At 45.7% G+C, this 18,461-nt stretch overlaps 1 protein-coding gene across 1 annotated transcript in view; it reads right to left on the bottom strand.

The window, feature by feature from the left end:
* LOC311124834 (syndetin-like) overlaps positions 1–18,461 on the bottom strand; it is a 287,319-nt gene that overhangs the window by 194,251 nt on the left and 74,607 nt on the right. The window contains exon 9 of the mRNA XM_084158339.1: positions 15,189–15,271. Coding sequence (XP_084014465.1) covers positions 15,189–15,271 — 83 coding nt within the window. The remainder of the gene's footprint in view (positions 1–15,188; positions 15,272–18,461) is intronic.

Below are 18,461 nucleotides of genomic sequence, written 5' to 3'. Positions count from 1 at the left end.
GTGTTTTATGATTAATAGTGATGTTGTGCTTTTGGACACTGTCCTCAGGCTCCAGCTTTATGTTTATATGTTTTTATGTTGATGTGCTATTGTTTTTAATTGATTTTATTTTATTTGTATATTTAACCTATTCTTGACTCTGTGGTTCTTGCACTTGTTTGGGGAACAGGATTTCATTATTTTTATCTACATTTCTGCCTGATAAATGACACCCTGATATAGTTCTGTGATCTGTGAAACAGTTATGTTAATCACTGAGGCATTGTGTGTTTGTGTGTTCTTTTTCTTTAGAATTTTCAAATAAACTTGACGTGTTTTATGATTAATAGTGATGTTGTGCTTGTACTATTTTGGACACACTGTCCTCAGGCTCCAGCTTTATGTTGTATGTTGATCGTATTAAAACAAAGAAAACAATCTGAAGTTGTTGTTTTTAAGTTATATATACCATGATTTTTCCGGTCCGGCCCACTTGGGAATAGATTTTCCTCCATGTGGCCCCTGAGCTAAAATGAGTTTGACACCCCTGTTCTACGATGTAAAAAATAGTACAAATAAAGAAAAACCCTTGAATGAGTAGGTGTGTCCAAACTTTTGACTGGTACTGTAGGTCCTGGATGGCAGGAAGCTTGGCCCCAGTGATGTATTGGGCCGTACACACTACCCTCTGTAGCGACTTACGGTCGGATGCCGAGCAGTTGCCATACCAGGCGGTGACGCAATCGGTTAGGATGCTCTCGATGGTGCAGCTGTATAACTTTTTGAGGATCTGGGGACCCATGCCAAATCTTTTCAGTCTCCTGAGGGGGAAAAGGTGTTGTTGTGCCTTCTTCACGACTGTCTTGGTGTGTTTGGACCATGATAGTTTGTTGGTGATGTGGACACCAAGGAACTTGAAACCCTCTACCCACTCCACTACAGCCCCATCGATGTTAATGGGGGCCTGTTCGGCCCTCCTTTTCCTGTAGTCCACGGTCATGTCTTTTGTCTTGCTCACATTGAGGGAGAGGTTGTTGTCCTGGCACCACACTGCCAGGTCTCTGACCTCCTCCCTATAGGCTGTCTCATCGTTGTCGGTGATCAGGCCTACCACTGTTGTGTCGTCAGCAAACTTAATGATGGTGTTGGAGTCGTGCTTGGCCACGCAGTCGTGGGTGAACAGGGAGTACAGGAGGGGACTAAGCACGCACCCCTGAGGGGCCCCGGTGTTGAGGATCAGCATAGCAGATGTGTTGTTGCCTACCCTTACCACCTGGGGGCGGTCCGTCAGCAAGTCCAGGATCCATTTGCAGAGGGAGGTGTTTAGTCCCAGGGTCCTTAGCTTAGTGATGAGCTTTGAGGGCACTATGGTGTTGAACGCTGAGCTGTAGTAAATGAATAGCATTCTCACATAGGTGTTCCTTTTGTCCAGGTGGGAAAGGGCAGTGTGGAGTGCGATTGAGATTGCGTCATCTGTGGTTCTGTTGGGGCGGTATGCGAACTGGAGTGGGTCTAGGGTTTCCGGGATGATGGTGTTGATGTGAGCCATGACCAGCCTTTCAAAGCACTTCATGGCTACCGACGTGAGTGCTATGGGGCGGTAGTCATTTAGGCAGGTTACCCTCGCATTCTTGGGCACAGGGACTATTTAGGGAGTGTTTGTGTTGTTTGTGGCTGACCCTTAACGAATCGCTGCTAAAGCACTTCAGCCATGGTAGTGGCAGAGACAGGGCAGGCAGGGACTTCAGCCATGGTAGTGGCAGAGACACTCTCTCTGAGAGGGCTAATTAACAGGAGGTGTGCTGCTTCCCTCTCTGAGAGATCCCCTTCTGACAAGGGGTAGGGACTAGGGAGGAATGCAACACTCCCCTTCCCCCAGGAGGGACGGTTTGAGGACCTTCCTCTGAATAAGATGATTCTTTTTTTCGACAGACATTTGGAGTCGTGCTTCCACTAGGAGACTTCTCAGGGAGGGAGGCTGTCACTGGGACCCCGTAGCCCCACTGGCCCTTCTCCTCCCTGGGCATGCCTCTGCCACGGTGACTGCTCGGGGGCTTCCTTCACAAATCCTGAACATGTAATTATGTTTTAATGAGTTTCCTCAAAGGGCTCCCCCTTGAGAAATGAAGGGTTTGAAGTCAATGGAACGATGGTGCAGGAAGAAAGAAAGAAAGAAAGAAAGAAAGAAAGAGAGAGAGAGAGAGCGAGAAAGAGAGCGAGAAAGAAAGAAAACGAGAGGGAGAAAAGACACTCAGCCAGCTCAAGACTTCAGGGGTGTTTTAATTCTCCTCATATGCAACACCCCCCTCATTGTGAAGATGAAACTCTGTTCCCTAATGCCACCAACACATCGAACATAACTCTCGCCTCCCAAATAACACTACAACACAGATCTTAACCTACATGTACATTTTACCTCAATCAACCACCCAACTACCTCGTACCCCAGTACACTGACTCGGTACCAGTACTCCTTGTATATAGCCTGTCTATAGCCTCATTTTAATTTAATTTTATTGTATTATTTTAATGTGTTACTATTTTATTTTCATATTTCTGTAAATGTTCTTACTTTTTAACTGCATTGTTGGGAAACGACTCATAAGTAAGCATTTCACGGTAAAGTGTACACTTGTATTCGGCGCATGTTACAAATAACATTTGATTTGATGAGAGCAGTGTCAGAGAGTGGCTTTGAATTGAGAGAGTCTGAACTGGCAGTCCTTCTGTTGGTCTGGCAGTCCTTCTGTCGGTCTGGCAGTCCTTCTGCCTGAACTGGCAGTCCTTCTGCCTGAACTGGCAGTCCTTCTGCCTGAACTGGCAGTCCTGTCTGTATGAACTGGCAGTCCTGTCTGTCTGAACTGGCAGTCCTTCTGTCGGTCTGGCAGTCCTGTCTGTCTGAACTGGCAGTCCTTCTGTCAGTCTGGCAGTCCTTCTGTCTGAACTGGCAGTCCTTCTGCCTGAACTGGCAGTCCTGTCTGTCTGAACTTGCAGTCCTTCTGGCTGAACTGGCAGTCCTTCTGTCTGTCTACTGGGCCATAACTGGACCGTAAACCTGTCACTGTGCTCTTTCTGTGGTCTTTCTTGCTGCTCTGACCAAAATGTAATTAACTTAGGTTAAAGAGGCAACAAAATAAGTCTTAAGTTAAAGGCTGTCTTCTTGTCTGTGGTTTTAACCAAATCAGCATCCAGGATTAGACCCACCCGTTGTATAATTAGCCATATTCGCTGACCTCTCTCAGAACCAACATTTTCGGAGTTCAAAAGTGTGATGGCAAAAGTGCGGTAGCTCAGACAGCTATACTATGGGTGACATCCGTGGAAGGCTATTTAGGGTATGAACTAAAGCATATGTTCTAGCTCTGGAATGGACAGTGTCCGTTGAATCTGACAAATGGAGATGTCTATGTGAGAATATGCACTGAGTATACCAAACATTAGGAACACCTTCCTAATATTGAGTTGCACGTCATGTTCTATTAAATGACATGGTCATTGTGATGCATGTGTGGAACAGCTTGGACACGTCATGTCAGAGCTTTAGGTTGTCTGTGAGACCGCTAACTAGCAGGCTGCCTGACGAGAAAGCCTCATGTTGGAGTCACAGCACGGAGCTGAGTCAAAGTAGGAGAGGTCAGGGGACAAGGCCGGGGGCAGGACACGAGGGAGAGGGGTGAGAGGGAGAGCGGTGAGATGGGCAGGGGTGAGGGGGGTGACACTGCAAATTGCCAGCTCATCAATATCTATCACCCCAAAGCCTCGCCCTCAACTCTGGAAAATTAAACATTTAATCGGTGGGTACCAGCTATGGTTAAGAGAGGGGTAGAGGGAAAATCTGCAGTGAGCTTGTCATGGCGTTTTGAGCTGGCAGCCACCCAAGCCCGGAGACTTTTGCCCTCAATTAGGCGGAGCAGCCCAGTGGGGTGAAAGGAGGAGAGTAGCCCCAATGAGCTCTGGCGCTCTCGTGTCTATATTGAACCCTGCTGCACTCCTGATCTCCAGGCCCTAACCTGTGTGTCACCAAAATAAGTGGCCAGGGAAAGGTGGGATCTAGCCGTCAGGTTTGGAGATCATAGGCAGCATCCCAAATGGCACCCTATTCCCTTTATAGTGCACTACTTTTGACCAGGGCCAATAGAGACTCCATTCCCCAATGCATCGACCATATACACTACATGGCCAAAAGTATGTGGACATCCCTTCAAATTAGTGGATTCATACCCGTTGCAGACAGGTGTATAAAAATCGAGCACACAGCCATGCAATCTCCATAGACAAACATTGGCAGTAGAATGGTCCCTACTGAAGAGCTCTGTGACTTTCAACGTGGCACCGTCATAGGATACCACCTTTCCAACAAGTCAGTTCGTCAAATTTCTGCCCTGCTGATGCTGCCCCGGTCAACTGTAAGTGCTGTTATTATAAAGTGGAAACGGAGCAACAACGTCTCAGCCACGAAGTGGTAGGCCACACAAGCTCACATAACGGGACCGCCGAGTTCTGAAGCGCGTAGCGCGTAATAATTGTCTGTCCTCGGTTGCAACACTCACTACTGAGTTCCAAACTGCCTCTGTAAGCAACTTCAGCACAAGAACTGTTCGTCGGGAGCTTCATGAAATGGGTTTCCATGGCCGAGCAGCCGCACACAAGCCTAAGATCATCATGCGCAATGCCAAGCATCGGCTGGAGTGGTGTAGAGCTCGCCGCCATTGGACTCTGGAGCAGTGGAAACTCGTTTTCTGGAGTGATGAATCACGCTTCACCATCTGGCAGTCCGACGGACGAATCTGGGTTTGGCGGATGCCAAGAGAACGTTACCTGCAATCCCAAATAACATTACAATACAGCTCTTCAAACAGTGCCTTGGTCAAAAGTAGTGCACTATATAGGGAATAGGGTGCCATTTGGGAGGCAAACATAGTCTTTAAAAGACTCACACAGGCTTTCCATTCCGTGGTCTTTTGCAGTTTAGTGGATGACGGGGAAATCCCAGCTCTGACATGCATGGCTATACTCCATGGACAAAAGGGTGGCTGCCCCCTCTCTCTCCAAGCCACTACTGTGTGTTAGAGCACTGTTCCCCTCTCTCTCCAAGTCACTACTAAGTGTTAGAGCACTGCTCCCTCTCTCTCCAAGCCACTACTACGTGTTAGAGCACTGCTCCCCTCTCGCTCCAAGCCACTACTACGTGTTAGAGCACTGCCCCCTCTCTCTCTCCAAGTCACTACTACGTGTTAGAGCACTGCTCCCTCTCTCTACAAGCCACTACTACGTGTTAGAGCACTGCTCCCCTTTCGCTCCAAGCCACTACTACGTGTTAGAGCACTGCCCCCTCTCTCTCTCCAAGCCACTACTATGTGTTAGAGCACTGCTCCCTCTCTCTACAAGCCACTACTACGTGTTAGAGCACTGCCCCCTCTCTCTCCAAGCCACTACTACGTGATAGAGCACTGCTCCCCTCTCTCTCCAAGCCACTACTACATATTAGAGCACTGCCCCCTCTCTCTCCAAGCCACTACTACGTGTTAGAGCACTGCCCCCTCTCTCTCCAAGCCACTACTACGTGTTAGAGCACTGCTCCCTCTCTCTCCAAGTCACTACTACGTGTTAGAGCACTGCCCCCTCTCTCTCCAAGCCACTACTACGTGATAGAGAACTGCTCCCCTCTCTCTCTCCAAGTCACTACTACGTGTTAGAGCACTGCCCCCTCTCTCTCTAAGCCACTACTACATGTTAGAGCACTGCTCCCTCTCTCTCCAAGCCACTACTACGTGTTAGAGCACTGCTCCCTCTCTCTCCAAGTCACTACTACGTGTTAGAGCACTGCCCCCTCAATCTCTAAGCCACTACTACATATTAGAGCACTGCCCCCTCTCTCTCCAAGCCACTACTACGTGTTAGAGCACTGCTCCCTCTCTCTACAAGCCACTACTACGTGTTAGAGCACTGCTCCCTCTCTCTCCAAGCCACTACTACATGTTAGAGCACTGCCCCCTCTCTCTCCAAGTCACTACTACGTGTTAGAGCACTGCCCCCTCTCTCTCCAACCCACTACTACATGTTAGAGCACTGCCCCCTCTCTCTCCAAGTCACTACTACGTGTTAGAGCACTGCTCCCTCTCTCTCCAAGCCACTACTACGTGTTAGAGCACTGCCCCCTCTCTCTCCAAGTCACTACTACGTGTTTGAGCACTGCCCCCTCTCTCTCCAAGCCACTACTACGTGTTAGAGCACTGCTTCCTCTCTCTCCAAGCCACTACTACGTGTTAGAGCACTGCCCCCTCTCTCTCTAAGCCACTACTACATGTTAGAGCACTGCTCCCTCTCTCTCTAAGCCACTACTACGTGTTAGAGCACTGCTCCCCTCTCTCTCCAAGCCACTACTACATATTAGAGCACTGCCCCCTCTCTCTCCAAGCCACTACTACGTGTTAGAGCACTGCCCCCTCTCTCTCTAAGCCACTACTACATGTTAGAGCACTGCCCCCTCTCTCTCAAAGCCACTACTACGTGTTAGAGCACTGCTCCCTCTCTCTCCAAGTCACTACTACGTGTTAGAGCACTGCCCCCTCTCTCTCCAAGTCACTACTACGTGTTAGAGCACTGCTCCCCTCTCTCTCCAAGTCACTACTACGTGTTAGAGCACTGCCCCCTCTCTCTCTAAGCCACTACTACATGTTAGAGCACTGCTCCCTCTCTCTCCAAGCCACTACTACGTGTTAGAGCACTGCCCCCTCTCTCTCCAAGCCACTACTACGTGTTAGAGCACTGCCCCCTCTCTCTCTAAGCCACTACTACATGTTAGAGCACTGCTCCCTCTCTCTCCAAGCCACTACTACGTGTTAGAGCACTGCTCCCTCTCTCTCCAAGTCACTACTACGTGTTAGAGCACTGCCCCCTCAATCTCTAAGCCACTACTACATATTAGAGCACTGCCCCCTCTCTCTCCAAGCCACTACTACGTGTTAGAGCACTGCTCCCTCTCTCTCTAAGCCACTACTACATGTTAGAGCACTGCTCCCTCTCTCTCCAAGCCACTACGTGTTAGAGCACTGCTCCCTCTCTCTACAAGCCACTACTACGTGTTAGAGCACTGCTCCCTCTCTCTCCAAGCCACTACTACGTGTTAGAGCACTGCTCCCCTCTCTCTCCAAGCCACTACGTGTTAGAGCACTGCCCCCTCTCTCTCTCCAAGCCACTACTACGTGTTAGAGCACTGCTCCCTCTCTCTCCAAGCCACTACGTGTTAGAGCACTGCTCCCTCTCTCTCCAAGCCACTACTACATATTAGAGCACTGCTCCCTCTCTCGCCAAGCCACTACTACGTGTTAGAGCACTAATCCCCTCTCTCTCCAAGCCACTACTACGTGTTAGAGCACTGCTCCCCTCTCTCTCCAAGCCACTACTACGTGTTAGAGCACTGCTCCCTCTCTCTCCAAGCCACTACTTCATGTTAGAGCACTGCTCCCTCTCTCTCCAAGCCACTACGTGTTAGAGCATTGCTCCCTCTCTCTCCAAGCCACTACGTGTTAGAGCACTGCTCCCTTTCTCTACAAGCCACTACTACGTGTTAGAGCACTGCTCCCTCTCTTTCCAAGCCACTACTACGTGTTAGAGCACTGCCCCCTCTCTCTCCAAGTCACTACTACGTGTTTGAGCACTGCCCCCTCTCTCTCTAAGCCACTACTACGTGTTAGAGCACTGCTTCCTCTCTCTCCAAGCCACTACTACGTGTTAGAGCACTGCTCCCTCTCTCTCCAAGCCACTACGTGTTAGAGCACTGCTCCCTCTCTCTCCCCAAGCCACTACTTCGTGTTAGAGCACTGCTCCCTCTCTCCAAGCCACTACTACGTGTTAGAGCACTGCTCCCTCTCTCTCTCCAAGCCACTACTACGTGTTAGAGCACTGCTCCCTCTCTCTCCAAGCCACTACTTCGTGTTTGAGCACTGCCCCCTCTCTCTCCAAGCCACTACTACGTGTTAGAGCACTGCTCCCCTCTCTCTCCAAGCCACTACTACGTGTTAGAGCACTGCTCCCCTCTCTCTCCAAGCCACTACTACGTGTTAGAGCACTGCCCCCTCTCTCTCCAAGCCACTACTACGTGTTAGAGCACTGCCCCCTCTCTCTCCAAGCCACTACTACGTGTTAGAGCACTGCCCCCTCTCTCTCCAAGTCACTACTACGTGTTAGAGCACTGCCCCCTCTCTCTCCAAGCCACTTCTACGTGTTAGAGCACTGCTCCCCTCTCTCTCCAAGTCACTATTACATTTTAGAGCACTGCCTCCTCTCTCTCCAAGCCACTACTACGTGTTAGAGCACTGCTCCCTCTCTCTCCAAGCCACAACTACATGTTAAAGCACAGCTCCCTCTCTCTCCAAGTCACTACTAGGTGTTAGAGCACTGCCCCTCTCTCTCTAAGCCACTACTACATGGTAGAGCACTGCTCCCTCTCTCTTCAAGCCACTACTACGTGTTAGAGCACTGCTCCCTCTCTCTCCAAGCAACTACTACATGTTAGAGCACTGCTCCCCTCTCTCTCCAAGCCACTACTACGTGTTAGAGCACTGCCCACTCTCTCTCTCCAAGCCACTACTATGTGTTAGAGCACTGGTCCCTCTCTCTACAAGCCACTACTACATGTTAGAGCACTGTCCCCTCTCTCTCCAAGCCACTACTACGTGTTAGAGCACTGCCCCCTCAATCTCTAAGCCACTACTACATATTAGATATGCAACTTTTCAGGGAAGTCAGGAACCAATATACACAATCAGTTAGGAAAGCAAAGGCTAGCTTTTTCAAACAGAAATTTGCATCCTGTAGCACTAACTCCAAAAAGTTTTGGGACACTGTAAAGTCCATATAGAATAAGAGCACCTCCTCCCAGCTACCCACTGCACTGAGGCTAGGAAACACTGTCACCACCGATAAATCTACGATAATCGAGAATTTCAATAAGCATTTTGCTACGGCTGGCCATGCTTTCCACCTGGCTACCCCTACCCCGGCCACCAGCTCTGCACCCTCCGCTGCAACTTGCCCATGCCCCCCCCCCACCCCCTGCTTCTCCTTCACCCAAATTCAGATAGCTGATGTCCTGAAAGAGCTGCAAAATCTGGACCCCTACAAATCATCTGGGCTAGACAATCTGGACCCTTTTTTTTTTTTTTATTAGCCGCCGAAATTGTAGCAACCCCTATTACTAGCCTGTTCAACCTCTCTTTCGTATCGTCTGAGATCCCCAGAGATTGGAAAGCTGCCGCGGTCATCCCCCTCTTCAAAGGGGGTGACACTCTAGATCCAAACTGTTACAGACCTATATCCATCCTGCCCTTCCTTTCGAAAGTACTTGAAAGCCAAGTTAACAAACAGATCACCGACCATTTCGAATCGCTCTTGCTGCTGGTGACTCTCAGATCCACCTCTACGCAGATGACACCATTTTGTATACATCTGGCCCTTCATTGGACACTGTGTTAACAAACCTCCAAACGAGCTTCAGTGCCATACAACACTCCTTCCGTGGCCTCCAACTGCTCTTAAACGCTAGTAAAACTAAATGCATGCTCTTCAATCGAACGCTGCTTGCACCCGCCCGCCCGACTAGAATCACTACTCTCGGCGGGTCTGACTTAGAATATGTGGACAACTACAAATACCTAGGTGTCTGGTTAGACTGTAAACTATCCTTCCAGACTCACATTAAGCATCTCCAATCCAAAGTTAAATCTAGAGTCGGCTTCCTATTTCGCAACAAAGCCTCCTTCACTCATGCTGCTAAACATGCCCTCGTAAAACTGACTATCCTACTATCCTTGACTTCGGCGATATCATTTACAAAATAGCTTCCAACACTCTACTCAGCAAATTGGATGTAGTCTATCACAGTGCCATCCGTTTTGTCACCAAAGCCCCATATACTACCCACCATTGTGACCTGTACGCTCTCGTTGGCTGGCCCTCACTACATATTTGTCGCCAAACCCACTGGCTCCAGGTCATCTATAAATCTCTTCTAGGCAAATCCCCGCCTTATCTTAGCTCATTGTCACCATAGCAACACCCACCCGTAGTATCCGCTCCAGCAGGTATATCTCACTGGTCATCCCCAAAGCCAACACCTCCTTTGGCCGCCATTCCTTCCGGTTCTCTGCTGCAAATGACTGGAACGAACTGCAAAAATCTCTGAAGCTGGAGACACTTATCTCCCTCACTATCTTTAAGCATCAGTTGTCAGAGCAGCTTACCGATCACTGCACCTGTACACAGCCCATCTGTAATTAGCCCACCCAACTACCTCATCCCCATATTGTTATTTACATTGTTATTTATTTTTGCTAATTTGCACCCCAGTATCTCTATTTGCACATCATCTTCTGCACATCTATCACTCAAGTGTTAATACTAAATTGTAATTATTTTGCACTATGGCCTATTTATTGCCTTACCTCCATAACTTACTACATTTGCAAACACTGTATATAGATTTTCTATTGTGTTATTGACTGTATGTTTTGTTTATTCCATATGTAACTCTGTGTTCATTGTTTTTATTGCACTGCTTTGCTTTATCTTGGCCAGGTCGCAGTTGTAAATGAGAACTTGTTCTCAACTGGCATACCTGGTTAAATAAAGGTTAAATAAAAATAAATAAATAAATAATGACAGGCCCTTAAATAAGTCAGTGGCTTATCGATCCAGGCCAGTACCAGCGGTTGCATCCGATACCGTGCAATCAGAGCTACAGTAGACATTTTTACAAACAAGCCATTTGCCAAACGGGCCTGCCACCATTCACTTTGAACTGGACTGTGTGTTTACAGAAGTTGCAACAGCGCGACTTTAGATCATTAGAACGCATTCGCCAAAAGCCACAAAATACACCTGAATGGATTTCTGCAAATATGTAAACACCACGGGAGTCCTCTTACATTTGGGAACTTTACAGTCCTATTGATCAAACAACCATGAAAAGGTAGGCTCTCTCTCCCTCAGTTATGCATATCAACAACAACAAGATCAACAACTAATGCTACCAGAGCAAGATGAGATCAAATCTAACGAAGGAACATTAGATAAACCAAACTCTGCATTCCACAGTAAGAACATCATACCAAAGGTCAAGCATGGTGGTGGTGGTGGTGTGATGGTTTGGGGATGCTTTGCTGCCTCAGGACCTGGACGACTTGCCTTAATAGAAGGAACCATGAATTATGCTCTGTATCAGAGAATTCTACAGGAGAATGTCAGACCATCCGTCTGTGAGCTGAAGCTGAAGCGCAGCTGGGTCATGCGGCAAGACAATGATCCAAAACACACAATCAAGTCTACATGAAAATTGCTAAAAAGCAACAAATTGGAAGTTTTGGAATGGCCTAGTCAAAGTCCAGACCTAATCTCAATTGAGATGTTGTGGCAGGACTTGAAACGAGCAGTTCATGCTTGAAAACCCACACATCACTGAGTTAAAGCAGTTCTGCATGGAAGAGTGGGCCAAAATTCCTCCACAGCGACGTGAGCAACTGATCAACAACTACAGGAAGCATTTGGTTGGAGTCATTGCAGCTAAAGGTGGCACAACCAGTTATTGAGTGTAAGGGGGCAATTACTTTTTCACACAGGGGAATTGGGTGCTGCATAACTTTGTTTATGAAATAAATATGTAATTGTTGTGTTATTTGTTCACTTATGTTCCCTTTATCTAATATTAGGTTTTGGTTGAAGATCTGATAACATTCAGTATCACAAATATGCAAAAGTAGAGAAAATTAGAAAGGGGGCAAATACTTTTTCATAGCATTGTATTTGTGTAGGCTATTTTGTGCATGATTTTTCTATTGTACTACATAATTGATAAGTCGTATACCTCCACTACACTACTTTGATACGCATCAGTAGGGATTAAGAAGTGAGTATAAGCAATGCCCACTGAAAAAAAAGTGGGTATACGGCTTATACCTGCATATACCCTCCACTACACCACTGGCCCTTTGTGTTTTACAAAAAGTGCACTTTCCTACATGAGTGCGCTGGTATTACAGTTGCTGTCCTTTCAGAATCACGAACCTGTCACACTGAAGGCCTATAGGTTTGCCACTGCGCAAGCATGTCTATAATAGTTAAGGTTGTTAAGATATTAACGTTTCAAGAAAGGAGTGTATATATTTTGCCTGGTGAAGCGGTTTTATGTGCTGAATGAATACAAGCTGATAATGAGTTTTTTACTTCGCTGGTCTCTGGAAGAAAATTATGAGTCCTCACTGTCAGAGACCGAGTCCAAATGTATCCAACACCGAGACAAGACAAAGACACTCAATATGTGGTCCTGAGACCGGTCTCGAGTACTACAACACTGCCGTGCAATCTTGCTAAACACATAGCAGTCTGACGCTAATTTAAATACTGCTCTGCCTTTTTTTGCATGCCAAGGCTCACTGTAGAGGGGGGAGAGAGAGGGGTGAGAGGGGGAGAGAGGCCGAGAGAGGCGCAGAGGAGTGTGGCCCTGGGAAAACTTGGTCATTACGTGACATAATGCCTTTTCCCCCTGTCTGTCTGTCTCTCTCTCCGTCTTCAGAACATTACAAAACATTGTAGTACATTATCAGACTAATGGTTTTGAAACCCACCATATGAGAAGGTTTGAACCCATTAGGAAATGTCCATTTACTTTCCTTAGGACACAATGGTTTGGGATGAAAAAAGGGGTGATGTTTTATTATGCACAGGTAAAAGGCCTGTAAAATTGATTTTGATAGAAACTTGTTACTTTAATCCAAGCACTTTCTCTGAGTAGCAGCCACATCCTTTTAAAGCATCAATGCCCCTCACAAAGTATTCAGCCTGCTCTTACGTCACTCAACACAAAGCAGTGAATGAACTCACTCACCAGATGAAGCTTCATGTACATGAACTAGGTCCGGGGTAAGTTTTCCCCTAGGTACAGATCTAGGATCAGCTTCCCTTCCCCCTCAATACGGTGCAAAAAAATCCAGGAAAACGCATGTCAAAAATGTTATAAATTGATTCGCATTTTAATGAGGGAAATAAGTATTTGACCCCTCTGCAAAACATGACTTAGTACTTGGTGGCAAAACCCTTGTTGGCAATCACAGAGGTCAGACGTTTCTTGTAGTTGGCCACCAGGTTTGCACACACCTCAGGAGGGATTTTGTCCCACTCCTCTTTGCAGATCTTCTCCAAGTCATTAAGGTTTCGAGGCTGACGTTTGGCAAGTCGAACCTTCAGCTCCCTCCACAGATTTTCTATGGGTTTGCCCCAAGAACATCATTTTTTGGGGATGCTTTTCTGCAAAGGGGACAGGGCGACTGCACCGTATTGAGGGGAGGATGGATGGGGCCATGTATCGCGAGATCTTGGCCAACAACCTCCTTCCCTCAGTAAGAGCATTGAAGATGGGTCGTAGCTGGGTCTTCCAGCATGACAACAACCCGAAACACACAGCCAGGGCAACTAAGGAGTGGCTCCGTAAGAAGCATCTCAAGGTCCTGGAGTGGCCTAGCCAGTCTCCAGACCTGAACCCAATAGAAAATCTTTGGAGGGAGCTGAAAGTCCATATTGCCCAGCGACAACCCCGAAACCTGAAGGATCTGGAGAAGGTCTGTATGGAGGAGTGGGCCAAAATCCCTGCTGCAGTGTGTGCAAACCTGGTCAAGACCTACAGGAAACGTATGATCTCTGTAATTGCAAACAAAGGTTTCTGTACCAAATATTAAGTTCTGCTTTTCTGATGTATCAAATACTTATGTCATGCAATAAAATGCAAATTAATTACTTAAAAATCATACAATGTGATTTTCTGGATTTCTGTTTTAGATTCCGTCTCTCACAGTTGAAGTGTACCTATGATAAAAATGACAGACCTCTACATGCTTTGTAAGTAGGAAAACCTGCAAAATCGGCAGTGTATCAAATACTTGTTCTCCCCACTGTACATCCACAGGTACACCTCCAATTGACTCAAATTATGTCAATTAGCCTATCAGAAGCTTCTAAAGCCATGACATCATTTTCTGGAATTTTCCAAGCTGTTTAAAGTCAACTTAGTGTATGTAAACAGTGAATTATAAGTGAAATAATCTGTCTGTAAACAATTGTTGGAAAAATTACTTGTATCATGCACAAAGTAGATGTCCTAACCGACTTTCCAAAACTATAGTTTGTTAACAAGAAATTTGTGGAGTGGTTGAAAAACGAGTTTTAATGATTCCAACCTAAGTGTTAATACTAATTGTAATTATTTTGCACTATAGCCTATTTATTGCCTTACCTCCATAAATTGCTACATTTGCACACACTGTATATATATTTTCTGTTGTATTTTTGACTTTATGTTTTGTTTTACCCCATATGTAACTCTGTGTTGTTGTTTTTATCGCACTGCTTTGCTTTATCTTGGCCAGGTCGCAGTTGTAAATGAGAACTTGTTCTCAACTGGCTTACCTGGTTAAATAAAGGTGAAATAAAAAATAAATAAAATAAAAACCTCAGACTTCAACTGTACCTACACTGTCTGAGCCAGTAGCATTTAGGTATGACCGGGCAAAATGTCTTGACATTTTTGCAAAAATATGTTTGATTCTAAACTGTGAAATGGGCCAATCATTTGCGTGTCAAATCCATTACTGTACTGACATCAGAAGAAATAAGGCTAGGGTTTCTTAGCACACCTTGTGTTGTAGTGTTTGAATGTGCTGCAGTTGTTGGAATCTTAACATACTGTAGTAGTTGGATTCTTAACATACTGTAGTAGTTGGATTCTTAACATACTGTAGTAGTTGGATTCTTAACATACTGTAGTAGTTGGAATCTTAACATACTGTAGTAGTTGGAATCTTAACATACTGTAGTAGTTGGATTCTTAACATACTGTAGTAGTTGGATTCTTAACATACTGTAGTAGTTGGATTCTTAACATACTGTAGTAGTTGGAATCTTAACATACTGTAGTAGTTGGATTCTTAACATACTGTAGTAGTTGGATTCTTAACATACTGTAGTAGTTGGAATCTTAACATACTGTAGTAGTTGGATTCTTAACATACTGTAGTAGTTGGATTCTTAACATACTGTAGTAGTTGGATTCTTAACATACTGTAGTAGTTGGAATCTTAACATACTGTAGTAGTTGGATTCTTAACATACTGTAGTAGTTGGAATCTTAAAATACTCTGGTAGTTGGAATCTTAACATACCTTATGCAGCTGTAGTGTTTGAATGTGCTGGCAGCCTTCTGACATTCCAGACACAACTGGATGGCACCTGGATAGTCCTCCTCCTACAGGACAGAGAGGGACACAAGCCAAGAACAGGAATATCAAACATTAAACGTCCTATTTAGTACATATTTTGGTGTATGCAAGAACAGAAACATAAGTAATTGTGTTGACCAACGCACTAAACCAGGGGTCAGGGGTCTTCAACCTTTTCTTGTGGAGGGACCCCCGTCCAGGCAAACCGGCGACCCAGGGACCCCCATCATGTTTGTGAGAAAAACAACTCCCCTATGTCTTATTAGGTGAATGATAATGGCAAGGAGAAGTAATTAACATTTTCACAATAAAGCAAATCAAATGTATTTGTCACATGTAGGGCTGTGGCGGTCACGAAATTTTGTTAGCCGGTTATTGTCAAGCAAATAACCGTCGGTCTCACGGTAATTGACCGTTAATTAACATAAACACATCCTGGCTTCCACATATAGCCTACAAGCCACCGATGCAGACCTTTGGAACATCTACATTTTAAAAAGACTAAATAAATCCATTTAATATAGCCTACACCTTCACAATAAATCCATTATTTATTTTAGACAGGTCAAAAGAAGCATGATATGAAGAAAATGTAGACTATTTCAGAAAAACAGAACAGCATACTCTGAGTTGTCCTTATGTTAGGTCCTGATCTGGCTATGCCAAATGGCTGTGGGCTGCACTAGTTCATTTAGCAGACAAGATCTCATAGTATGAAGAATACAATTGAACGAAGCTGAATAAAATAGAAAGGATATTTTCTCCAAACGATTTGAGGGAGTGCGCACATGCGGCTATTCTGTGTTGAGCGGTTAACAAAGAAATAGGTATTCCTATATGTTTAATTTAGAGTTATTAACGTAACTTTAGTTGTTCTACAAACGTTGGGCTATATGTTTAGATTTTTAATACATTGTAATGAAGCGACTCTAATGATGATTTGAAAAAAGTCGCTTGAAAGGCATGAGCTCTGCTTTCTTTTTTGCGCAGGCTGTACACACTACGTCAGTCATTAATTCACAATTTGACAAGCACTTGATAATGCCTAGAATTTCACTGCGGCATCCCCTTTGTGTGGCCGTAATGCACCCTAAAAAAATCCATGCCTTTTGCGGCCAGTGGCCGTTGTGCCCTTCTCCCTGAGTGCTGCGCGCTCCAAATCACCTCTCACTCACATGGCTCTCCATCACTTGATCGTAGTTCGGCAGGCTACTAATGACCAGCAGCAGCATCAGAGCTTAGAGAAGTCTAATTACCGTGACTAAACGGTCACGTGAAATTTGACTGCCTTCATGACTCGTGACCACCGGTGTGGCGGTAATACGGTCACCGCAACAGCCCTAGTCACATGCGCCGAATACAACTGCTGTAGACTTTACCATTAAATGCTTGCTTACGAGCACTTTCCAACTATGCAGAGTTTTAAAATAATACTACAAAATTAAACACAAGAAAGGAGCAATATACAGGGAGTACCAGTATCAGATCAGTGTGCAGAGGTACGAGGTATTTGAGGTAGATACTGTATTTACATGAAGGCAGGGTAAAGTGACTAGGCATCAATAGCAGCAGCATATGATAAGTATAAAAGTGTGTGAGTGTGCGTATGTATGTGTGTTTGTGTTGTGTCGGTATGCGTGTGTGTGTTGTGTGTGTGAGAGAATGTGTGTGGGAGTATCAATGTAGTGTGTGTGAGTGAGTGTGCATATGGTGTGTATATACACTGAGTATACTAAACATTAGGAACAACTTCCTAATATTGAGTTTCACCCCCCTTTGCCCTCAGAACAGCCTCAATTCATCGGGGCACGGACTCTACAAGGTGTCGAAAGTGTTCCACAGGGATGCTGGCCGATGTCAAGTTGGCTGGATGTCCTTTGGGTGGTGGACCATTCCTGATACACATGGAAAACAGTTGGTGCGATTATTTGCAAATGGAAGAAACACAAAATAACTCTCAATCTCCCTCGGCCTGGTGCTCCATGCAAGATCTCACCTCGTGGAGTTGCAATGATCATGAGAACGGTGAGGAATCAGCCCAGAACTACACGGGAGGATCTTGTCAATGATCTCAAGGCAGCTGGGACCATAGTCACCAAGAAAACAATTGGTAACACACTACGCCGTGAAGGACTGAAATCCTGCAGTGCCCGCAAGGTCCCCCTGCTCAAGAAAGCACATATACAGGCCCGTCTGAAGTTTGCCAATGAACATCTGAATGATTCAGAGGAGAACTGGGTGAAAGTGTTGTGGTCAGATGAGACCAAAATCGAGCTCTTTGGCATCAACTCAACTCGCCGTGTTTGGAGGAGGAGGAATGCTGCCTATGACCCCAAGAACACCATCCCCACCGTCAAACATGGAGGTGGAAATATTATGCTTTGGGGGTGTTTTTCTGCTAAGGGGACAGGACAACTTCACCGCATCAAAGGGACGATGGACGGGGCCATGTACTGTCAAATCTTGGGTGAGAACCTCCTTCCCTCAGCCAGGGCATTGAAAATGGTCGTGGATGGGTATTCCAGCATGACAATGACCCAAAACACACGGCCAAGGCAACAAAGGAGTGGCTCAAGAAGAGGCACATTAAGGTCCTGGAGTGGCCTAGCCAGTCTCCAGACCTTAAACCCATAGAAAATCTGTGGAGGGAGCTGAAGGTTCGAGTTGCCAAACGTCAGCCTCGAAACCTTAATGACTTGGAGAAGATCTGCAAAGAGGAGTGGGACAAAATCCCTCCTGAGATGTGTGCAAACCTGGTGGCCAACTACAAGAAACGTCTGACCTCTGTGATTGCCAACAAGGGTTTTGCCACCAAGTACTAAGTCATGTTTTGCAGAGGGGTCAAATACTTATTTCCCTCATTAAAATGCAAATCAATTTATAACATTTTTGACATGCATTTTTCTGGATTTTTTTGTTGTTATTCTGTCTCTCACTGTTCAAATAACCCTACCATTAAAATTATAGACTGATCATGTCTTTGTCAGTGGGCAAACGTACAAAATCAGCAGGGATCAAATACTTTTTTCCCTCACTATATATATATATATATATAATAAAACATTTTACCCCCTGCAGTACGACCCCAGGTTGAACATAAACTGCTCTAAACCCATTACTTTAAGCGTGGGCTCTAACTGAATACAAATCCTTTGTATATCGGTGTCTGACCTTACAATCTATCAACTCAAATTTCCCTATGACAGCAGCAGGCAT

Source organism: Coregonus lavaretus, assembly GCF_964263955.1.
Source record: "Coregonus lavaretus genome assembly, chromosome: 3".
In the NCBI taxonomy this organism is placed as follows: Eukaryota; Metazoa; Chordata; class Actinopteri; order Salmoniformes; family Salmonidae; genus Coregonus; species Coregonus lavaretus.
The sequence above is the reverse complement of the archived record's forward strand: the minus strand, read 5'-3'. Positions and strand labels throughout refer to the sequence as shown.